At 46.6% G+C, this 24,331-nt stretch overlaps 3 protein-coding genes across 6 annotated transcripts in view; 2 read left to right on the top strand and 1 right to left on the bottom strand.

Annotated features, from left to right (window-relative positions):
* The first annotated feature begins 587 nt into the window (after window positions 1–587).
* On the top strand, window positions 588–10,201 carry OVOL2 (ovo like zinc finger 2). The gene is made up of 4 exons (XM_052806102.1): window positions 588–907; window positions 1,581–1,771; window positions 4,018–4,207; window positions 8,037–10,201. The coding sequence occupies exons 1-4, from the start codon at window positions 808–810 to the stop codon at window positions 8,345–8,347; spliced, it is 792 nt and encodes a 263-aa protein (XP_052662062.1). The 5' UTR covers window positions 588–807; the 3' UTR covers window positions 8,348–10,201.
* Window positions 10,202–11,692: 1,491 nt separating this feature from the next.
* MGME1 (mitochondrial genome maintenance exonuclease 1) lies at window positions 11,693–22,031 on the bottom strand. 4 transcript variants are annotated; one of them, XM_052806098.1, is made up of 6 exons: window positions 21,905–22,031; window positions 20,365–20,556; window positions 16,378–16,979; window positions 14,962–15,184; window positions 14,358–14,490; window positions 11,693–13,128 (listed from the first exon to the last, which is right to left on the bottom strand). In XM_052806098.1, exons 3-6 carry the CDS (start codon window positions 16,913–16,915, stop codon window positions 12,994–12,996), a joined length of 1,029 nt encoding a protein of 342 aa, XP_052662058.1. In that variant the 5' UTR covers window positions 16,916–16,979; window positions 20,365–20,556; window positions 21,905–22,031; the 3' UTR covers window positions 11,693–12,993. The 4 variants fall into 4 exon arrangements, with proteins under 4 accessions (XP_052662058.1, XP_052662059.1, XP_052662060.1 ...); XM_052806099.1 differs by lacking the exon at window positions 21,905–22,031 and adding an exon at window positions 21,777–21,856; XM_052806100.1 differs by lacking the exon at window positions 21,905–22,031 and adding an exon at window positions 21,835–21,854.
* Window positions 22,032–22,367: 336 nt separating this feature from the next.
* Window positions 22,368–24,331, top strand: part of SNX5 (sorting nexin 5) — a 39,030-nt gene continuing 37,066 nt past the window's right edge. Inside the window, exon 1 of the mRNA XM_052805489.1 lies at window positions 22,368–22,462. Coding sequence (XP_052661449.1) covers window positions 22,430–22,462 — 33 coding nt within the window. The 5' untranslated portion in view covers window positions 22,368–22,429. The remainder of the gene's footprint in view (window positions 22,463–24,331) is intronic.

Below are 24,331 nucleotides of genomic sequence, written 5' to 3'. Positions count from 1 at the left end.
GGCCGTGACACGTTTTTCATTTTAAATAAATGACTGAAACAGAATAAAGCCCCCCCTTTTTTTTTTTTTAACAGAAGAAAGGCTTGTCATTAAGAAAAATAATAACAACAACTTTCTCTGCCCGCTGCTGCCCCGAGGACAGCTCAGCCTCTTTCCCCGGAGTCCTGGGGAGCTCTCCCCTCCGTGGGCTTGCCCCGGGGGGGGACAGACGGACCCTCAGAGCAGCCCCCAAGCCCACCTCCTCCCCGGGACCCGCACCCACGACTGGGGAGCACCCCCGGCACCCCGTTACGGCACCGGGTCCGGTCCCCGGGAGCGGGCAGGCAGCGACGGCAGGGCTCCCCTCCTCTTTTTTTTTTTTTTTTTTTTTAATTTTCAGACGTTAAATTCTTTTGCAAACATTCATGCCTTAGGAAGGGCTGGAACAAAGCTCAGCTGCTCCAACCGGTCGGACAGGTAAGCAGACTTGTTGACACCGTTATGTTTGCAGCACGCATGCTCCTTCCCAAGTTTCCTGGTGCATTTTTCTATTCCACCTTATGAAACTTTCCTCCCCCCCCCCTACTCTCCCCCCCCTCCCCACTCCTCCCAGCTTCTTCCCTTCCCCTCCCCTTCCCCTCCCCGCTCCTCGCTTGCTCTGCCCGGTGCGTGCGGTCCCGCTCCCCGCGGGCTGCGGCGGGCGGGCGGGGAGGGGGGGGGGGACACATACGGAACGGGCTAAACCACCGCTCCTTTCTTTTCTTTTCCGTTCCATTCCGTGCCCAGCCGTGGCCCCCCCCCCCTCCCCTTTCCCTTTTTGCCCTCGCCATGCCCAGAGCTTTTCTGGTAAAGCGTCGGAGCCCGCAGCCGGCGGTGCGCAGCTGGGATGGGTTGCCCGACGAGGAGAGAGCCGACACCTACATCCCAGGTACGGCTCCCTTTCTCCCGGTACCGCTTCCCACCGGGACGAAGGAAGGATCCCAGCCCTCGCTCCGGTCCCTGTGGGCTAGCGGAGGGGATTTTGCCGGCTAGGGGGGACACCCCCCCACCGCGAAGGGGCAGACGGGTCGGGGAGGGCTGTTAAATGGGATGGGATGGGATGAGATGGGATGGGATGGGGGGGGGGGGGGGAAGCGGGTGTCGGCCCCGCTGGGTGATGCACCCCCCATGGCTGGCACCATCTCCCACCTCGGGGAGCCCCCGGGCATGGGGGGGGGGGTTGTGTGTGTGTGTCCGTGTGTGTGTGTGTCCGGGAAGGTGGGAAACCTCTTTTGCATGAGAAAGGTGGCGGGGGAGGAGAAGAAAGAACCTGGGGGGGGGGGGGGGGGATGTACTCCTGGCCTCCCCCTTCCCTCCTCCTCCTCCTCCTCCTCCTGCCCTTGCCCGGGGTATAACGGGAAGGCGGCGGAGCTGGCTTGTTTGAACTTTGGGACCGTTCGTGTTTGAGTTTCCGATTGCAGCGGGAGCCGCGGATCCTCCCCCCGCGGCCCGCCCGCAGGTTAAACACCGGCGGCTCCCACCTCCCCTGGTCCCCCTTTTTTTATCACATCATCCCCCCCCCCTCCAAGACACCCACCGACCCCCGGCTTCTCTCGCTGCAGGTGGGATCGGCTGCGTGCTGCTGGGCTGCGAGGACAGCTGTAGCCTGGAGAGCAGCGGGAGCAGCGGGACCAGGGATGCGGAACCCAGCGATCCCCCGACACCCCAACCCGCTCCCGGAGAGATGGGCACGGCCGGGGGGATGCTGCTGGACCTGGCCGTCAAGCGTCCCACGGTCAGGTCGAAAATCAAGGTAACCGTCCGTACCCTCCCCGCCCCACACCATCTCTTCCCCGGTGATGGGGTGACCCCGCTTCAAGGCCGGGGACGCCGGGTGACAACAGTCCCTCAGGCTCTCTCTGCTAGAGGTGACAGCACCCATCCCACACCCCGAGACGGAGGCCCGCGAAAGCGGCTGGCCGTGGGATGGCGGCGGCAGGGCAAACCTCGTAAGCGATGTACCGTAATCTTCCAGCGCCCTTTGCCTTCCCTTACCCCTGCCTGGGACATGCTGCCCCTGACCTGCTTGGCTCGGGTCCCGCAGGAGCTCTGAACCCAGCCAGGAAGGACCAGCCCTGGCAGCTAGAAGTCATGCCCCACCGGGCGTGGGTGGATCTCGTTCCTTAACGTGGGGCCTCCTTAAAAGGCCGCCTTCCAGGTTGTAGTCGAGCCTTCGCCACGGGGGGGGCTGTGTGGTGAATGTTCCCGCTGCCCCCCCCTACCCTCTTGAAGTATCGAGATAGCAGCTAGGAAAAGGTCTTCCTCCGAAGCTGTGAAAGGCCGTTGCTACCTTGAGGTGGACCCACAGGCTTGGGTGAAACGAAGCAATTATCTGTCCATTAACTTTGCTGAAGAGCCTCTCTGCTGCATGGGCAGGAGCTCTGGCTGTCTGGCTGTCCCCCGGGCAGAGCCGGCAGAGCCGAGCGGTGATTTCCCTCCCAAGACCGAGAAGGCAAATCGCTGACGGGCTCCTCGTGGTACCCGAGACGGAGCTCCCGAAGCGCGGTGGTGATGCGGATGGGGTGGGAGGACCGCGTCCATCTCTGAACATCCAGGGTTCCCCTCAGCAGAGGTGGAGCCAGGCCACCCCGGTGCTAAGAAGGAGGAGATGTGTTTACCAGTGGCTAGTTAACACCTCGTTAAACCCTGGCTGTTGCTTTGCTGGATGGAGCTGTAAAAATTCCCACTGTCTCTGCTGGGATTGACAGCCTTTCGGCCACCATGTTATTAATCTCGTGATTAACACTAGGTTTTCACCCTGCTTATATGCGGCCCCATGAGGTGGAGTCCTACCTGTTGCCCAACAGATACTTCCCAGCCGGTTCCCCCTCTAGTTTCACACCTCGTGGTTTCACAGCTGCCTTTTTTTTTTTAAATCTTTCGCTACAATTTCAGGTAGCATTGCTTCGGTAGTAAGCGAAGGAGGAGGATCGGGAGAAATAACTGGCTCTTCGGGAAAAAGAAACCCCAAATGTATTCCTCTCTTTGTGAAGAGCTTGCCCCGCTGCTGTTTGACTTTAACCTACTTTGTATAATTTAAGCTGGGCTATTAGCAACTGTGACAGTGAAACCTTGTTTCGGCAGAGTTGGGTTTTCTCAGCGTGCCACAGAAACTCCTCAAAAGCGCCACGAGAGCCGATGGATGTGTGCGCACGGTGCCGCCTGCTCCGCTGGCTTTCCCCCATCCCGAGCGGCTAGCGGCGAGCACGTCCGCTCCCCCACAAATAATTAAACTAATAGCGAAGTATTTGCATCTGCCAGACGTTAAGCCTTCCTTCTCAGGAACGCTTTTCCCAAGAGCTGAATCATCAGTGTCTCCCTTAGTCAAGTTAGGTCATGGTGTTGGCGCAATATTTTTGGTGTTAGGAGCAGGAATGAGGAGATTAACCCCTAATGACACTCTGCCGTTAATTAACGAGCCAGGGAGACCACCGGGAGGAGATTAGTGCCATTGTTTCGGTCTCTGTTGAGTCAGCACAACGTGCCTTTGGTTTATCTCACCAAACCTACCTTTTTTTCCCACCGCTGGCTGGTTTTCGAGGGACCCATAGCAGCCGGCAGGGTGATTGGCAAAGGGACCGCATGGGTCCGACTTTCTCGCGCCAGGGAGGGCCTCCCGGCTCCATCCAGGAGCAAGCACACGTGCAACCCCACGGAGAGGTGCTCATGGCCTGACCCCGTGTGCTTATGGATGTAGCTGGACGAGGGTCCCTGCCTCTGGAAGGTATCCACCACACGGGCTTTGTTTGAATCCCTGAAGCCAAGCTGGCCAGTGTTGCATCAGTCCCAAGCCGTGCACGTTAAGTCAGCCACTTGATCGCAAGGGCAGCGTGAAGGTTTCACCCGGCAAGAATCTCCCGAATGCTTTCACTTTTCATTTTGAATTATGTCCCAAGAATTTTTTAACGCCCCAATAAGCCATCCCTCCTTATTTTGTTTGTTTTCTGTCGGTCTTTGTCATCTCGATGCCTACTCACCCAGTCCTTTTCCATTCCTTAGTTCACCACCGGCACCTGTAACGACGCTACGGTGCATAGCTGCGAGCTGTGTGGCAAAGGCTTTCGCTTGCAGCGGATGCTCAACCGTCACATCAAGTGTCACAGCCAGGTGAAGAGACACTTGTGCACCTTCTGTGGAAAAGGCTTCAACGACACCTTTGATTTGAAAAGACATGTCCGGACCCATACCGGTGAGAACGCGATCCCCAGGGGCTTGCGGGCGGCTCTGGGTAGCAGGAGATTGCAGAAGGGGTGAGATGGGACAAGGACGAGGAGAGGGTGAGGGTAACCCGGCAAGACAATAATACAAACCCCAGGTAAACGACGTTTTCAAAAAATAGCGGGGATGCAGTGGAGGAAAGGGAAAGACCTGAGTGTGGACAGATGAAAGCCCTGGGACTAACGAAATCTAATGAGAACTAAGGAAATCTTTGTGAAGCAGTGTGGGTGCATGAGCCATCCAGATCTGGTGTAGACACAGCTGCGTGCTGCCGTGCCTGGGGCAGCGAGACCGGGATAACCCACCGGGGATAACCCACCCGGGATAATCCACCTGGGATAACTCACCGCATGTTATTGCGAGTCCAGCGTGTACCGGTGAGCGGAGGCAGGCGGTGGATGAAAATGCTTTGCCCTCTAGAGGCAACGAGCAGCAGTTTCTTGGTTTTTAGCGGTGGCGAACCTTCCCCGCTGGCCGTCCCGCGGGATGGGGTTATGGCTGGATTTTGGCACCGTCTGGAGAAACCAGAGTGTGGTTCATGCGGTGCCTCCAGCTTCTTTAGGGAAACTAGGCAACACACCTGACTTCTGCTAACTTTGCGTGCTGCATCCCTGCCTGCTTCGGGCTACCAGCTTCTCAAATCCCCTTTCGGAGCCGTTTCGCTCTGCACATCTGGCCGTCCAGATCAGTTTGGCCGCCGGCCTAACCCATCTCTATTCACTCGCCGTACGGGTCACAGCATGGGTTGAAAAATCTCCTGACAGCAGTTCCTGCTCTGGATTGGGGGGGCGGCAGGTAAAAAAGTTGCCTCGAATCTGGGCTAGTTCCCTCCTCCCTGCTTGCATCTACACCAGGCGTACAAGCACAACCGAGGGTGCTGTGATTTAAGCCCATGATGGCACTGGAAGCAAGAAAAATCGTCCCTTTCCCTGCTCTGCTCACTCTTGCTCCTGTATCGCTCCCCCAGGCTGGAGGGATGATGCACTTTCCGTGGCCGCTCTGCAGTGGGGTCAGTTCCCGAGCCCACCCCAAATAGCGGCGGTTGTGTTTCTTTGAACGGGATCGGTTGCCTCAGATCCAGCTCACTGGTCACAGAAGTGGTTATCCTAACCTGGAGCAGGGAGAAGGCCGCCTTTTTGTTTCTCTTTCTTAGCGGAAGCGATGGCTTAAATACACATCAACCCCATCCTCGCCAAGCAAGATGATTTCTGGCAGGCCAAGCTGGCTTTGCTCAGGAGGCTTGGACTTTGCACCGTTGGGCACCTGGAAGATGCATCCACCGCATCTCCCAGGCACGTTCCAACTTTTCCAGATCTGCGGTTACCTGTGGGACCTGCCGATTATTTCGGCTTGCTCTGCAATGCCCCTGTTCTGGCTTAGGTCCCATTAACCAGGCGAACTGCTAGAGGTGATGCAAGTATGTTGGTAAGCAGAAGCTGTTTCTTAGCAGTAGAGCTCACGAAAACAATGCCGCCCGTTTCGATGGGAAAGCGTTGGCCGGAGCCAACGTTTTGGGCTGGTTTGGTTTGTTTGTAAAGCTTTCATGTGGAAAGGAAAGCTGCTGGCTGTGAGCAGGGAGCTGCTGCTGGGGTATGGCCGAAGTGCGGAGTCGGTGCCTCTGAAAGAAGTGATTTCTCAACCTGTCTCCTCATCCTTTGAGATTCAGAAACTAAATCCAAGAGGGTCTCTGTTCAGAAGCTAAAAATATATGTATGCTGAGGCAGGTAGGGCTGAACTCGCTCTGCAGGAGTGGAGCCAATTTTGCGAAACTGGAAGGGAAGAAGGATCTTTGTACTGGACAGGAGTGAAAACCCACTGTCCTGGAAATGTGAATCTTATGGATAGATTGTCCCCAAATTTACTAGAAGAAATCTGGCATCACTATTTCTCCTCTCCAGTGTAAAGCCAGGATGAACGCTCACATATACTGTATTTGCCTGGTGCCTTGGGTCATGGAGGGGGATGACGGCTGGCTGCAGCAGCGGTACCAATATTGTACTGGCATGTATCTTCTCCAGGCTGAAATACGGCACCTCTGAAAGCGGTGGCATCTTTTATGTCAAAGTTGATCGCTGTTCAGGAAAGCTGGGCTATATTTGAATGTTAAAAAGAAGACAAATGGGCTGGAAGAGGTAGTGTGGGCTTTATTTTGTAGCTACGGGTGCTCACCTACACGTGCTCTACTGAATGTCGGTGTTTCAGTGGAAATTGTCGTGCAGCGTTTGTAAGCAGACTGTGCAACAGTAGGGTAGCATCAGAAAGAGTGAAAGCCACACGTCCTAGTCTAGCTTCATGGCATAAGCAGACTTAAACATTAATAAGTAACTTATATACACAGTAAAATACAATTTTAAAATGATTCCTAAGTAATGAAGAGGTTCTCGCAGCCGTGATGGGCTGTGCCATCCTGGCACTATCCCTCTTGTGCTTGTATTCGTGTCTGTGCAGCACTGTTGGCAGCAGGAACCAAGGATGGTGAAGGTTTAAGTGGCCTTCAGAGGAGCATGAAACTGCACCCAAAATGCTGTTTGTAAAGGATACACTTCTGTGTGTGAATTCTAATGAAGATTTGGAGTTTCTCTCCAATTGCAGTTCAATGTAACTGAAGCAGTCTCACAGCAGTAGGCGTGAGGAAACGCTAGTCTTGATAGTTTAAGCCGGTGCACTGGGATAACCTTCTACAAGACTTGCAAAAATGCAATCAAGATGCTGCTTATTGGTACGTGTAATTAGTTTGGATTTCTGGTTGAAAGATCAGCGACTGAGTGGTGAACTTAACACAATGCGATTACGAAGTTCCAACTGCCTGTATGGATGTGTGTGCTTTGCCTTTTTTTGCCTGGCTCACCATAGGTGCGATCTTCCACACGCTCACGTTTCACCCTTCATCGGGAAAAGAGAGGGGTTGAGGTAACTCCTTGCATCAGTTTTAAGACTGGTGTTTGCTTGAAAACTTACTGAGCTAGTCTAGTAAGTAAAATCACAACTGGTTTAGGTTTTTTTCAACCGTCGCCAAACCCTCAGCTATTTGCCGTTCAAGTACTGGGGGGGTTGTTGTTAAATCAGTGTTGATCGGTGCTAAAATGGATGCTTTTTACTGCTCAGTATTTTTTGTAATGTTGGTTGTACTGAACAAAACTGCTCAGGTATTCAAATCACAAGCCAGCCCCTTCTCCCTCCTCTGGAGACACACATACGTATTTCTTTCATCTTAATGCACTTCTCTTCTAGAACTTGAGCTTGTAATCTCGATCATCAAATCTATATTCTAGGAAAACACTCTCACTCCTTTGAAGTACTGTGATTGCTGTATGTTCACATTGGGCTGCCGTTCACTGAAGCCTCATTAAGCTTTGCTCGCTAAAAGAGAAAAATTAACATCTTACCGAGATACAAGATTTCATTCATTATAAAAGCCAAAATGAAACGTTAGCTGAAACCGACGGTTTTATGTAATCAGAGGACTTCAAAAAGTCAGGACTCTAAAGGAGTAAGTTTTGGAAGAGTTGATAACGGCTTCTTCTTTAGGACCAAAGCGCCGACGGGCACCTGTTAGCGTCTGCCTACGTCTTCTTGAAATGTTTCTAGGTTTTCTATGCCTAAATATATCAACACATTCATGAAAATTTTATCCTGTAAGAAAGATGTTTTATTTAGACGGTTCCTCAGGCTAGTAGCTCCCTGCTGCTAGGTATTTGCTCAATAGCTGATATGCCAGAGCCTTGCTCTTAGCCTGTTCTTTAGTCAGCTGTAAGAAACATAAATCAGAATGGTAATCGCTGTCTTTTTTAATGTTGCAGGAATTCGTCCTTACAAATGTGAGGTTTGCAACAAAGCCTTCACCCAGCGCTGCTCCCTGGAGTCCCACCTTAAGAAGATTCATGGTGTGCAGCAGCAATACGCCTACAAACAGAGGCGAGATAAACTTTACGTGTGCGAAGACTGCGGCTACACAGGCCCCACGCAGGAGGACCTGTACCTGCACGTTAGTAATGTTCACCCCGGAAGCGCTTTCCTGAAAAAAACCTCAAAAAAACTTGCAGCGGTTTTGCAAAACAAACTGAGCCCTGTTCTGCAGAGGAACTCCAAAGATGACGACAAAGATGAGTAACACGGTGGATTACAGTGGTCTAAAGGAATGAAGTTTACATGTAGGACTATATATATATTATTTTTTTAAAACCAATTTTGACAGAAATCCCTGAAATGAAAGGGACGCTTTTGTTAATGGGACTCTCTTGATTTTGGTAGAACCTCAACTTGAAACAAATATTCCCATATACGATGCAAACATCAGGCATTTTTATCTGGCCCAAAAAATGGAAAGCTTGGAAGAGGCTGTCACCTCTTGGATGGAATGTTTACTGAACTGACATTCAGGCAACCCGTTTTCTGTTTCAGCTCTACCACACGTCCGAGTGGCCACTGACAAATAAGTTCACCTTTCCCCAGTGTATTTTGTAAAGATAATAACCATTGCCTCCTGTACAAACTACTTTTGAGAGGTTTGGGTGAAAAGTGCCGTGTAAGAGCAGCTACTAGTACGTTGTTCTATGCAAAATGAATTAAAATGGTCTTAAGAACAGGACTACATTGTATCAGTAAATAAGTTAAAATGCACAGATGAGCTTTAACTCTGCCCCCTGTGCAGTACACTCACAATTTATGGAAGCGTGATCCAAGGTGAGCTGAAACTTTTTTTAAAGGATGCAGAACTTTTTCCTCCCAAACTTTCTCTACTAGCAAATGACATTCCAGGGCAGACTTAAAGTCGTGTTTTAGGTACTTCAAACTGTGAACTTACTTTTATCATGTTTAGATTTAAGCGTAACCTTAACTCTGATGTTCCTGGACTTGTCACGCTCACTTTGGGGATTATTACCACAGCCTTCTAACATACATCAATATCAACCCAGAAACCCAAAGAAAACACTTCAGTGACTTGAAGCTATGTATTTTCTGTCATGATGAAATGCTATTTTGTGTGTATTTTAAGGGGGGGGCGTGTGTGTGTGCATGTGTGTGTGTGCTTGGAGATTTTTTTTTTCTTTTTAACCATCAAGTGCCTGCTCGCTAATACAACGGAGCAGTGCAAGGCAGTGAAAAGGGAGACTTTGTCTGTCGCTGCCTCATGAGATCAGTGCAAAACTGTAGGCACAAATCTGGCCTCTCATCTGTAACCAGTCAGTTTAGAAGGCTCCTAGTGAGACTGATGGTACAAGGAGGTAGCGATGATGATGAGGGACTGGTACTACATCTCTGCTTTCAGACTTCCCCTATAGTCCTGCTCCAGCTCCTGTTGACCCAGGACAACCAAGAGGGTAGCCTACAGGGACTAGTGAGGGTGAATTTAGGGATTTAAAAAAACAGAGGAGAGGGATGCCCACATAACTCATGTTGCTGAAACCACCTGACACTTTAAGGCTCTTCAGAAGCCGCTGCAGCCTTTACTGGGCACTTGGGTGTCTGTATTAGGAGCGACAGGGTGGGGTGGTAACTTCCTCAGCAACCACAAAGTGCTCTGGTCCAAGCGCATGTTATTCTGTCTCTTAATGGACACAGCTGCCAAACAGGTTTTACATCAATTAAAATGCATAACAATTAATGGATTTCATTTGTAAATTCCAAAAATTCATTCCGTGCTCAAAATTACATTCGGGGAGGATGTGCTGTATTCTATGTACATTGAAACAACAGCTGAAAAGTAACCCACCTAAAAGACAGAGTCATAGCCAGGACCTTCATAGTCATTACTACTAAAATGAGATTCTGAGCATCTCTGCAAGAATTGTAAAAATCTTCTCAATTTGCCTCAGTTTTGTACAGGCATCTGCTTGGGTTTTTGTGGGGAAAAGCTTCTAGGGGTTTTAAATCATTTCTAATGATATTAATACTTTATTCAGCACAACTGTTGGTGCTTGGGACCTTGAAAACAAGGATAATAAAGCGATGCTACTGTGTAAAGAACAAACTTGTCATCCTATGTAACGGGAAAGTTTGCAGAATACTTTTGAATAGTATAAACGGAAGGTTGCTCACCGCGAGCGCAGCTTGCGCGCTTGCAAATACATTGACAAAATTGCCTGGCTAAGAAAAGTGTTAACAGCTGGTTCAGCCAATTGTGCTGGCAACACTCCCCTGTAACCCGCTCAGCGAGGTCTCAGTCATGAAACTTAACAGTTGAGTTCAGCTCCTAGGTGGGACTGTTCAGTACAGTCCACCTGAGCAAAGTGACTCGCGTTCACCTAACTGCAAAGGATTCGTGTGCTTAGCTCTGCTGAAACCTCAGCCCTTACACTAGAGCAGTGGAGGTGCGGCTGAAAACCTCCTTATCTAGCTGGAGACACATTTTGTGCGTCTATGCATTGTTTGCGTCTGTATGTCTGGCTGGTTTTTCTGCAGAGGACAGATAGTGCCTGTAGCAGATGCCTTGGGCACATCAATTTAACAGTCTGGCAAGTTAAAGTGGTCACAAAGCGGGTTTGAGTTTGCATGACACTGGCGACAGCCAGCTGCCAGTTCTGTTATGGGACAAAACTGGCACTAGCTTGTGCCTCTACAGAAATGTTCCAGAGCTCACACAGGGGTGCCCAAGGCAGCCAGACTTTCAGAAGTCCTAGACATGAGTAACTTCCACCGCTGCTGTCTTTGAAGGCTGTCTGCCTTCTCCTGGCTCTCTGATGGCACAGACTCATCCGAGACTTAAAGATAGGTTTACAAACTGACGTTGCCAGTGAAGCTGGCAGCATTCCTCAGACACAAGGCTTTTGTTAAACAAATGGACACAGATGAAGCCAACAGGTGCCCACGTTGCCCAGGCTCCAGACTTGTCGTTATTTACTAGGAGGCAGGACGAGGCTGAAATCTTACATGGTTCAGACATTTAGTGGCTGTATGATGCACTGATGAAGGCAGCAATCCCTCCCAAACATTGCCCAACTGTTCCACACACTCTTGATTTATCCCATTTCAATCAACACAGGGAATGCGGCACATTTTATCACCTCCTGCTTCTGCCCCGAGCATCTTACCTCTTGCTTATGCCCACCCTCTTTGTATCCACAGAGCTATCTTTCACACAAAATTGACCGTGTTCAGTGACGCTGAACCACCCACTTGCTAAAATTCTGTGATGTGGGAAGATACTTGTAAAACGGGTAGAACTTCTGAGCGCTCACGCAGCGTCGTCGTGGTTAGTCACCTCTGAACCCAGTTTCTCAGTCTCCATGGTTTGTCTTTTTAGATAGAAATCTAATTAAGCACAGAGTAATCAAAACATCACCAGACTAGATTTAAATAAGCAAGTACCACTATAACTAAGTTTCATTGCACAGGTTTCCACAGTTCAGTACTCTGGAGGAGCAGAAGATTAAGCGCTACAGGGGTTTAAGTTTCTTCAGCAGCAAGCCCGCCCACTGTTTTTTTTAGGTACAGTTCTGGCTGTTTTTCTTGAAGCTTACGGGTGGGTTGTATTTTTATTTGTAATCTGCAGTGGTATTATGAAAACTCATACATACAATTCAGAGAAAACAAAGAACGAGGAAAAAAGCTTTCCAGGTGTGCAACACAAAGCAATACCACCTGACATCAGCAAAGCTTATTCTGTGTCTTATAGACTTGATTTTACAAAACAAGCTACAAAAGTAACTTCTGTTTTAGAACAATTATTCACAAACTTTTTTAAAAAAAAACAAAACAAAAAAACACACAAAAAACCAACCCCCCAAAAAACAATCAGCAGCTCTTCATTCCTCAGAAGGCTCGGCTTCAAAGTCACAAGCCTGCTTTTATAAAGAAACTTACTCGCACTGGCAAACGCTATAACTTGACACTGGAGATCGTTCCACATGGGCAGGCTCGTCGTCAGCTCAGACCCACAGCGAAGTCAGGAGAACTCAAGACAGTTGCAGACTTGGCCTGCACAGCACTTCATAACCTAAGGTACAAAGCCCGTTTACACTCTCTCAGTCTTTATGTGGGCCGCACAGCCTGTTAAGAAACCTGCAGGAGGAGCCACTACAAGTAGTCAAACTTCCTACCTTTCAGAACACTTGCTGGAAATTTCTAAATGTATCGGTTATAATTCTGTCTCTCTTTTCCTAAGCCACTTCTATTAAGTGATAACTTTGCCTTAATATTTTAAATAAGTGCTTATGAGAACTTTGGTTATAATTCTTAGTGCAGTTTTTCCAGTTGTTGCTGTAAGAAAAACCACAAATAGTAACAAGCCTGTTAATAGATACCTTTGAGATGAGCAAGAACTAAGCTGACTGAAATCCAGCCTACTATATTCATTTGTTTATTGTTTGCATTTCTCTCAGCTCAGACAATGCAGATGCCGTTTTGCTTTAGTTCACCAACTTCATTTTCAAAGCCTCAGTTCTGCATTGTCATTTTTTTTCTTCTCAAAAATGACAAAAGAAGGATGATTTGATTTGAACTGTTTAACTTGACAATAGAAACTTTCCTATCAACCTCAGGTTGTATAAACGGTGTGGGGAAAAACTGAGATTAAGAAAGTTGACTTTGTCCTGGTCCACTTAAGTCACCTACAACATAAGTAGATACACATTCCCCATTCCAAATTTCCTTGCTTTTTTTTTTGGGGGGGGGGGGTGGGGTGGGAAGAACCCTGATATTAAGAAATTAGCCAAAGTTACTCAAAAAAGAACGTGTATTAAAATAGCAGATTTAAACAAAGGATTCTCGCTTCGGGTCTGTGCTCAGACCACTTGCCTCTGCATAGCTTAGTTCAGGTCAGTTTTTGTCCATGTACTCTTCAAGGCGCAAAAGCCACTTATTCCAGTACTGTGAGCACAGATCAGGATCCATGAAATGCGGATGCGCAGGGGAGCCGTTCTTATAGGCAACCACAATGAGTCCACAACTAACCTACAGTCAAAAACAGAAGGCTGTCAGAAATTCAACATTAATATGCAACTTCAATCAGCAATTCTAAAAACTAAACCTCACTGCAAAATGTCATCTTAACACATAAGTATCTTAAATAAGAAATGGGGGGAAAAAAAGAGCAGTAATTCACCATAAAATACTTGAAAACTAACATTCAAACACTCCAAAGACTCAGTCAGAGTCCAAAGCTCTGACTGACTTTGGTGAAAACCAGAGGACTCGAACTCTGAGTATCAGAGTGATAGGGTCTATTTAAACCTTGCAGATGCTGGTAAAGTTCCCAGTGACTGATGAGGTTTTGCCTGGGGTCATATAACCAGACTGATGCCATTCTCCAGCATCAGTCTGAACGGAAATGGTTATTTAGGTGTGTTCTGACATCTTTCATACTTGACAAACATCTAATCCAAATTCAAAACAGCCACCGGCATGAAGAGAAAGTGGTGGGTGACAGGAAGCTAACAGCAGAATTCTAGAATTACTGCCTATATTTCACTCTGTAAGGATCATGCCTGTTAAGTGCTTGTGTTTACTGACCTCTATGGTATTCTAGAAAGTCCTTTGCACAACCTATGAATTACTCTGCTCTCTTCTGCTTTATATTTTCCCCCCTTCAATGATTTGCATTGAAATAACAATCCTGCAGACCAAGCAGGCCTGGCTAGAATTGCGTTTGGAGTCTTTACAACACACTGCTTTCCTCTGAGGAAACACTGTACAGCTTCCAAACACTTTAAGTAAATCACTTAGTCCCTCATTTGCTAGTGGGATATAGCAACACATGATGCAAGCAATGCCCTCCCACCCCATTTCCCTGTTTGCAGGCTCTTTTGCTTTACTTCTCCTCCCCCTTCCTACTCTTGACACAAGCAAAAACCACACAGAACAAAGCACTGGAGATTGTCCAGATGCCAAGTCACTGTCAGTTCACCTGACCTCCTAAGACACTGAGCATCCCTCGGTCCCACTGAGCAGTTCCTTAAAACCACTGAAAATATACTGCTGACAGGCAAAGGCAGCAGGATTAGCAAGAGTACTGGGGTTATTTCACAGTACATCAGCTTATCCTGATCTAAGACTGGGCTGCTTTGTTACAAATCCTACCAACAGTTCCATGATGGACAGCAGGTGCTAAAGGCAGTAGGTGGGGAGAAATGAAAATAACGTGGGTGCTGCTGCTTGTCTTGGCAAGTAGCAGGCCTACTGACCTGGAAGTCGTAATTGGCATCATGATTTATGGCTCCAATATATGCTGCAACCTGTAATGGGTTGTCAAAAGTATTCTTCAGAAATGGCTTTGGTTTCTCTGAAGTTTTCCAGTCAATCACACACAACTGGCCTCTGCAGAAGAGAACAAGATAGGACAATGTTTTAAACTTAAGTTTAGTTATAAGTAAGAAGTAAGGGATGAGACAGCAAAGAAAGTCGTATCACTCTCTGCCCGTTTCACCCTGATGTCATGTTGCTCATTATTATGTTTAAGCATGTCTTTTCCATATTGGTAGTTTAGATCTCAAAAATCAAGACTTACTGATATACATGCTGCCGTTCCTGGCAACTGCTGAGGATCACTTAACCCTGCCTCACTCATACCCTGCCCCAGTAAGGAATTCTCCACAAGAAAAAACAGCACTTCTGTCATCAGGTTCATCCAGGGGAGTTCATCCATTTCGCCACTCTTAGAGATGTGTCCAGCTTCCCCCCAACACCTCACCAACACACCTGCTCCACCCTGGGACACAGCCTCCCACGTGCCACAGAGCACCATGCAACACTGGCATTATCAGGTTTCTTAGAGAACCAGTACCTCACCGATACTTAGCCACGCAGTCTACCAGGCCCAGATACTGAAGAGTCTCATGATGAACTGCACTTTCCAGAGCTTTCACTTCGCTGATATCTTTTAAGACATGCTGCACACTTGATAAGTAGCCGGAAATAGCAACATCTTCTCTCTGCTCCTTAGTTGCCATCTCTTCAGACAGGAATATAGATTCCAAAGCTGCATGAAAGAGCTCTCCTTGGAGGAAAAGGTCTAAGAAAAATGTGAAAAACCCCACATTTTAGACACTACTCATAATACCTGATGGACTTGTACTCTAGATATTGCACAACATAGCTCTTAAACCAGTCCTGGTTTTGTACTGAAAGCTTGAAGATGCGGGGAAGAGAAGGGAATGAGACAGAAAAATAAAACATCACCAGTGAAATTAGAGTATCTCTTATATTAATGCTTACTGTACTTTTTTGGTCTTGCTAATTACTCAGAAACAAAATATGATTTTTAATTTATTCTTTATTCAAAGGCATTTGCAAATTTCTATGAATTAAAAATATTATTCTAGGCTGCTTTTGCTGCATTTGCTTCTTCTGCTGTATTGGTTCATTTGAATGGAACTAATCTCCTCCTGAAATGGGTGGGCATAGTTCCAGGAGTAAGGGCTTATCTCAGAAATGATTCCAGGAAAGATAAATTTTAAACAGTTATGTAAGGTTTGTTATGCCACCTTATTCACTGAAGTGCTTAGTAACTCAAAAAGCATAAACACAGGATACTCAGTTTTAAAAAGCATAATAATTTATGTAAGCAGCGCTCGGGTATTTATCAACCTCGCTACAAGAGGCTACCTACTATCCCCCAGGTCCTGCCAGATCTCCTTCAGTCCTACAGCTTGGAGGAAGTCACCTTTGTAGGTCTTACGAAATGAAAACTCTAAATGCACGGCAATTTCATAGAAGAGGCTACATATACTGAATAAACTAAATAGTTACTGAAGAACTGCAACATAAACAGCAAGATACATAGGCTTTTAAACACTCAAGATGGTATGATTTCAGAATGCTTATTTCCATCTCATTACAAAGTAGCTTTGTATCTGCAAACAGGCTCAATAACATCAGCTGGAAAACACCTATTTGTAAATAGATACTAGCAAAGGGAAAAATAAAGGAGAGGCAGGTAGGATACAGCAAAGAATGTCTACAGTCTAATTCTCATGTCCCACACATTTCTAAATGCATTTTAGTGGTCCTAGAACAACGATCAGTGTTTAGATTCATTGGTAACAGGTGTGCTCATAATATGCTCTCTCCCCTTGAAATGGAAACAACTCGATGGATTTCCAAAACACTTGACTTGAAGGGCCAGAGACTGCAGCTATGCTAGCACATCCCAGCCAGCTATCCAGACTATTGCTTCTACTTTGCAATTGCACTGTGTTTACTTACTTTTAGTATACTCTGCAAAACCATCTTTTCCAAGTTCCAGTATCATTTTCTGCTTCCATCTTTCCAGATAAAAGGCTTGCTGCGGAGAAATAGTCTGTTGAAGAATACGGGTAACACTGGGCATTTTCGTTTTTTGCAAAGCGATTTTCATGGGGAGGTTTGAATCACTGTTGAGAAGGGGAATTCTCTTGTTGGGGTTTATTAAAGGAACGCAGTTCTTGGGAGTTTTTGTTTCAGCTTTAACTGGAGGTCTCTGTTTATCCGGTGGCCCATATAACAAATTGTCTTCTTTAAATATTGTCTCTGGTGTTTGGGCGCTGGTTTTGTAAGATGTAACAGAGTAGACCAAGTTCTTGTATTTTTCTTGGTCAACTTGTTCATAACTGTTCATTTTTTTCTTCTTACTACAGAGACATGCAGAGGTAGCCAGACACATATATGGGAATTGCTTTTGGCAAAAAGGTATTTGAAAAAGCATTTCCAGTTTCCCCGGTTTCGGGGACAGTAGCTGTAGGAATTTCATTCTGACAAGAAGCATTTGTGAGCAGTTAGAGTTTTCTTTCTTCTGTTAGGAACAGTCTGTAGGTTACCATATTTTCCCCCTGTGGGAAAAGAAATTTGTGATTTCCAGAGTCGTAAAACTCCACCAACAACCTATTTTTGCCCTTTGCCAAATAAAGAACTGCTATGGTCATAAAGCGTCTTCATACACTTTATGCCACCAAAATTCCTTTAGATAAATAATACAATAAGAGAAAGAACCAATAAGCAATGGAAAGAGGAAACGATCCCGAAAAGAACCGGTGCTGCTCTGCGAAATCTCAAACAGGGCAAACACATAAAGATGATGCAAGTAGCAAAAGCTGCAGCAGAGGATGCTCTTACAGCAACAGTATCAGAAGTGTCATGAAAGTAGACACAAAAAACTGATCTGCAACAAACAACCCCCCAAAAGATGGAGGGGAAAAAAAAAAAAAAAGGCTATGCAGAAGAGAATGAAGCAAATCCATTGTTGTTAGGTATTAAAAACATGCAAGTTTATAGTGGATCCCCAACTTAAGGGGATTGTGGGGACAAAGTGTCTTTTGGAGAATAAAAACATGTTTTTCTTTTGTATACCTAGGAGAAAGCAGACAGCAGCAGTATATGCATTCTGAAATGGGGAGACACAAGACTGGGAAAGCCAAAGAGAAACCAGCTGTACTGCAAGTATCTGCAGATTCAAATAAATCTTTTAAAGATCAGAGTAAAACATAAAAGTACTTTTTCTAAACTGAGCTTCAAACATAGTTGTGTTCTAAGACACTTAGGAAGTTTAAAAGCAAAAACAGTATACCAGAAATATTGTTCACAGCATAGCTTTCAAAACTGCATTGTAACTGCAGTGCTAAGTCCTAGGAAAGTTAACGCACACGGATAAAATGTAAATACTTGAATAGTGGCATTTAAATCAACACTAAATACTTGCAGAATTGAGGCCCTATTCTCCTACTGAGACCATTACAAAGTTCCCTTCCATCCACTGCAAACAAAGAATACAGACAATGCACATTGCCAACTAACATCAGCATTTTGCTCCTGACAATACTTTAACATCACTCCTTTCCTTCCCCACGCTTCTTACACAGCAATTCATACACTGTCCAAGCTGTAGGCCCCACAGAAAATAAAAACAGTAGGAGGAGTTATTTTGTACGGACAGATCCTGCACTCATGCAGAACTGCAGTGACACCAACGTGTGGGTGCAGGCATCTGTCGCACAGAACAGTTTGCAAAAATGGGGCTGTATTAGCTACAGCTGATTAGATCAAGGCATCTTGTAACAACAGGCTGAGACCTTGGACTTGAGTTCCATAAATATTGTTCTTCATCTGTGAAGGACAAAACCATCCAGATGTAGAAGTTTAATCAGGAGTAGGCAGATACACTGCTTTTTTCTTCACTGGCTTTACATTTTCATGCTGACTTTGTATGGTTTGGGCAAATAATAACTGTTCTTTAACCTAATGGCATGTAACCCGACACAAAATTGATCTGTCAAAAGCAAATCTGAACCAGGAAAACACAATTAGGTTGGACCAGAACTGTGTGTCATGTAGCAGTGGCATTTCTGACCCAGCACCAGGTGCCCTACAGCCAGATTTGCCCTACTGTTGTTAGATGGTCTCACTCAGTCTTTAGTAAAGGGTTCCCTACAATTACAATGCATATCAATCAAAATAGTTAATGATTTAAAAACTGCTTCATTGTCCATAAGAGAGTAACAGAGGAAAATAATGAAAGTACCAACTGGTTAATTCTGCTACTGACTTTTTACAGTCTGATTAGCCATAAAGCAAGCTACTTCACAAGGGAAACCTTACCATTTAAGATACTTTGAATGTGTCACTTCCCTTTTTTTAATCATTACATTATACTTAATATCAAAGCAAATCTAAATCTGCTTTCCTTATCCAGCAGAACTAGGGCTAGGTGGAGCTGCACTTGTTTTCTCATTTTCCAGTATTCAACAGCAAGAATGGACATGACCCTTTGCGCGTTCCCTGACCTTCAGATTCCTGTCAAAACTACTCTCCTGCCTGCACATGAGAAAAGCGCAGTCACGTACATTACGAAAGGACAAACCAGACAATTTCAACAATTTTATTGCCACAAAAGCATCCAAGTTTTGCCAAAAAATAGAACAACCTGCTTTAGACAGGTTACACAGCAGCAAGAAATTGGACTGTCTATGTTCTGTAACTTAAGTTCTGCCCTGCTTCATTTCATGGACATGTGAGGAAGTTTTACAAATTTAGGTGAAACATAACCAAATTTTATGTTACCTCTCATTTCTTATATGATGTCAAAAAGCTGTTTCTACAGCTTGCTAGAAATTTGTAACAGCACAAAGATGTACTTTTTATGAAGTATACATGTTTTCTCCTTGGGTTTTCAGTCAGTGAATTTTGTATGTCTTCACTATCACTACCAATTGTTCTAATAAATTTATTTTTAAGAAGCTCCCCATGTTTTGTCATTTGACTATCATAAAGCAGCTCAATTCTGCAAAGCCGCTATGCCAGGATTTACAGCAACTCATTCTTCTCAGAAGACTATCACAGTTTTTAATAGATTTTTCGGTGTTGGAATGGGATCGGTTATCTGACAGAATCTGCCCCTTGCTGAAAAAGAAATAATGAACAATGCTAGCACATTACAACAGGTGTCAGTTTGCTGCGGGAGGTAACAACAGTAAAAACAGCAAAGGGATACGTAAAAGTCAGGCTTTAATATGATAAGTAAATTGCTTCACCGTATTTTTTCATCACGAAAAGCAATGCAGAAAAATTAATCTCTCCTCTCTTGGGGTTTACCTCTAAATAGAGCTGCTGAAGCTGTGATTTAAAATAAAACAGGAAAAAAAATACTCTTATTCCAGTGTAATAGTATCCAAGCTCATAGTTTCTCAGGCTATTGTTTGATGACCACTAATATGCTTACCTAAGTGTATTAATCAGAACAGAATAAATGCTGGGCCAATGACTGTGTGTTTGTGACATTAGCCAGAACACAAAAGAAAAAGTTTATTCTGGCCTTATGTCAGCTGCAGGAATCAAGATGATACCTGATTCAGCATAAAGTTCACTTGTAGTAAGCTGCCCCCTCAACATTTTTTAAGGAATGAATTTATACCAGATCAGTGTTTTGAATCACAGGGCTATTAAAATACGCAATATTATGAGCCCTAGAGCTAATTTACTATAACAATGATGCAGTGTTTCAGTAACATCTAGTATGAATTTTAAATTTAACAGCCTATATCATTCTGGAGTAATATCTGTGGAAATGTTTGTGCACACTATGAACTGAACCACCAGGAAAGGGAGTTTATCAGCTGCTGTGCTGTTCTACAAAAGGAAAGCGGTTTTAGGACTGCTAAGAGCTAAAGAACGCTTGTGTCTAGCAGAATAAAACACAGTGGCATTTGTGTGCAAATAACTTACGTTTATAAGAAAGAAACGGAGTTGGAGTGGTCCGGATCTACTCTCGTATATAAAGAGCAGAATTTAATTGATATTTCTCTCTGGGGAAGCATCTCCCTTCTCTCTGAAATGGTTTGTGTTCGAAGACTGGTGGAACTGCTTCAAGTATTGCACGATGAGCCACACTGGTGAGCTGAACACAAATAAAATAACCTGGGAAAAACCAAAACAAAACAAAAAAGAAGGAGGACTTCTCTTAAGTTTCCAAAGCTAGTTGGCTTTGCAGCTCCAACAACAACCGCACTAACACAACTGAGGAAGTTTTTCCAGGATAGGAATGAGTGGCCTAAGTGAGGGAAACAAAAAGGGTTACTTAAGAAAAATCCATAAAAACCTTCCTCCAACTATGGTTTCAGACAATAATCGGTATAGCTTTTTCTCCACAGTCACCTATCAAGCAAACAAAAGCACTAGTTTACTTCCGAGATAATAAGAAAGAGCACTACTAAACACAGTTATAGATCTGTTGCCCTGTGTCCCTAATTTGAGGAGAGCAAATCCACTGATGAAGGTATAATTTTAAGTTAACGTCACAGGCTTTTCTCTGGGAAGAAGTATTACTATTTGATGTAGAAAGGCAACAGTAACCTATCTTCTTGGTTGGAATGACCACTTTCTCTTTTCTCTTGGTACAGCTTAATAATGCAGGGCTTTGACAGCTATACCACTTTTAGGACTTTGCACACTTGCCCATTCCCTGCTCCCAACCTCTATTCCTTGGCTCCTTGCAGTTTGTAAGCTACGTCATTGAACCTATACAGGTCAGAAATACACCCCCCTCTTTTGGGAAGTTAAGAGCGTGGGGAAAAAAGGATATTTAAATTTAGCAACCCAGTTTAAAGCACAAGCCCACAGAGCTACACTGGACCAAAGGGACAACAAGCTTCAGCACTGGGAAGGAAATTAGTGGGAAATAGGGTTGTAACACAGTGTCAGCGTTTTTAGCAAAGCAATCGTGAAAGAGCTGGCCCAACACTGGTGACCAGCAAGTCCCCTCCAGCAGACAGACAATCTTTCTGCATAGGCACCAGATGCCTGAAAATCCCAGATAGCGCTGGATAGCCTATGCTTCCCTCTCACTGCCTCAGGCATAAGTCATTCTGGACAAGAAGCCCTGCTCGATGCCGGCGTGCCCCACTGCCTCCGCGGCCATGCCCACCCAGCCCTGGGCAGCCCCGCCATGAGGTTACAGACCCGGGAGCAGGGGGTGGGCACACGTTTGCCAAGCGTGCGGTTGGGGCGCAGGGGTAGGCCACAGGAGGAGGGAGCTGCAGGCCCAGCAGCCAGGGCAGGCTGCAGCTCGCCCTCAGCTAACCCAGGCCTGGCGGAGCGGCCGGCGTTGAAGGGAGCACCCTTTCACCTCACCACCACACCTATCAGCGGCCGAACAGCCCCAGTCCGCCTTCTCCTCCCCGCGCTGCAGGTGCCCACCGAGCCGGCCCCAGCTCCCTCACGAACAGCAATCCCCGGAGAGGAGAAACCCAAGGCGACCGTTAGTTACCTCAGCGCCGCGCTTCCCGCCACCGCCACGGCCACCAGTGCGCAGGCGCGCTCCGGCCGTGGCCGCCGCCAAAGCGCTCAGTGCGCAGGCGCGTCGCCGGCGGCCTCCTGGGATTTGTCGTTCCGCCCCGCCGCTAGCCCTGGCCCCGCCCCCGCGCTGGGGCCGCCGAGAGCGGTGATGAGGGGGCCGTGCCTTCTCTCTTTCGCTTTTCTTGAGCGTTCTTTGAAAACGTCTACAGAGAATAACCCAAATCTTTAAAAGCAAGGGAAAAAAGGAAAAAAAAAACCCACAAAAAACCAAACGGTCGCACCATTACGCCGCCATCTTGGATGAAGGCAAGCAGCATCCTGCCCTCACCCAAGATGGCCGCCGCCCTGAGGGGGCGGGAGCCGGGCCCGCGCGGGGGCCGCCGGGACGGTGAGGGTGTGTCGCCGGCGGCGTGAGGCGGCCGCGGCTCCGCCCCGGGTTATATGAGGAGGCGGCGGCGGCGGTGGCGGGGAGGGTGGCTGGTCGTGTTCGGGCGATATGGCTTTGCTCCGGGAGGACGCGCAGAGTAAGGTGAGGATGGTGGCCCGGGTCCTGGCGGAGGCGAGCTGTGGGGGTGCGGTAGCCCTCGGTGCCGAGCTGGCCCTGTGGGGTGTGAGGGAGCTCCCCGCCCTCTCTCTCCCCCTGGAAGCACCGGGGCGGTGACGGGTTTTTATTTGTGTTAGGTTTGTGGTTTTTTTTTTTTAATCCCTGCGCTGCTTGCTCCTTGCACCCGAGGTCCTCTGAGGGCAGGTGGTCAGGGCGCAGCCGCCCAGGGTGAGCGTGGGCTGCTGGAGAAAGATAGAAAAGGGGCGGGGGGGAAGGCAGAAAAAACCATCCAGAGTGGGAAGGAGGAGAAGGGAAGGGCTCTGCAGCTGCCATAAGGCTGTGAGCGGAGCACCTAGTTTGTGGCAGGAGCAAGGGGTGACAAGCGGGGCCTTGGTACTGCGGGAGCTGGGCCTGCTCGTCAGGACCTGTGGCAGGGCACTAGTGCTGTAGGCACTCCTGCTAGAGGTGTTTAAACTTGCTGTTCTTCAGTGGGTCAGCTGCCTTGTGTGTCTGTGACCAGCCTTCCTGGTTGTGTGGCCTGTGTTATTTAGTCTGTCAGCTGTCACTTCAGCTGTGATGCCTCTTTCCTTTGGTTGTCGTGTTTGTAGCTGACTTGGCTTTCCTTTCTCCGAAGTAGTAGTCTTGAAGCTTTAAGTGCTGAGGAGGCTTATGTCTTGTCTTTGGAGCATGGGGTGTTACCCAATGTTAAGACTCCCAACTTCTCCGATGAAATGCAAATTAAATGCTAAAACAGGAACTTTGTGAATTAATGTGTGTGTGTTTAGAATTTTTTCTCATACTGGACAAGGTGCCTGGCTTACTCTACCTAGTCTACCTGGTTTAATAACTACCCCCAGCACACCTTGAATAGAAGATAAGACAGCCCTGTAACAGTCTGTGAGCTGCCTGTTTGATTTACATACCGTTGCATCTGAATGTAGTTTTGCATTGTGAATAAGCTTAACTCACTTACAGGAAAATGACTTGTGTTTTAAGTGGTTAAGGGTGCACAAGTCTTGTCAGCCTGTGTTTTCTTCAGCTTTTTGGAAGATGTATGTCAGCTGACTTGAGGGCTAGAGATACACCTGCCTGTACCTTTTTTAGATAACTTCCTTTCATGTGCTTCTTTTGCATTTTAATATTTTAAAATTATTTTGATCCAGTAGAACAGGCAAAAGTTTGTTGAACAAGTGTTTTCTAGTTAATTGCTTTGAGCTGTGAACTAGCCAGTGCGTTAACCTTTTTTCTGCTGCATGTGAAACTATTAGTATTTAAGTTTACTATTAGTATTTAAGTAAACTATATATCTCTGCCATTTGAGAATACAGAGTGCAAGTCTTCATAGGCTTGCAGGACCTGCAGGTGATGGGTGGAGGGGAAGGTAAAATATCATCTGTCTTGCAGCAATTGGTAACTTTGTTTATGTGCCCGTTCTAGCTTAGCAGACAGGAATATTGGGGGGAGGGGAAATTCTCCCACAGTGAGGGCTGGAATAGCTTTAAACTCTAATGCTCAATGGCCAAAGATTAACTAGCTTGTTTCAGGTGGTAGGGCTGTCTTGGGATTCCAGCAGCAGGGGGGAGGATAGAAATACTCCTATCTTGTCTGTTCCTGTTTAGGTAATGAAACAGCAACATGAAACTGGTGTGTGGCCAGTAGATAAAGCCTATGCCTATAAAGGAAGCTTCATTAGGTATTAACCTTGAATAGGAATCATTGGTATGTACAAACTAAAAACTGACCCTGAGGTGGCGAAGCAGGAGAGGATCAGGATCTGTAGGAAGAGGAAGGGAGGGTAGGATAAGGGTGACTGAAGTGCAGTGGGAAAGATGGTGTAATCTGTCATGGGGAGGA

The sequence above is a fragment of the Harpia harpyja genome, chromosome 13 (genome assembly GCF_026419915.1).
Source record: "Harpia harpyja isolate bHarHar1 chromosome 13, bHarHar1 primary haplotype, whole genome shotgun sequence".
NCBI lineage: Eukaryota > Metazoa > Chordata > Aves > Accipitriformes > Accipitridae > Harpia > Harpia harpyja.
The sequence above is the reverse complement of the archived record's forward strand: the minus strand, read 5'-3'. Positions and strand labels throughout refer to the sequence as shown.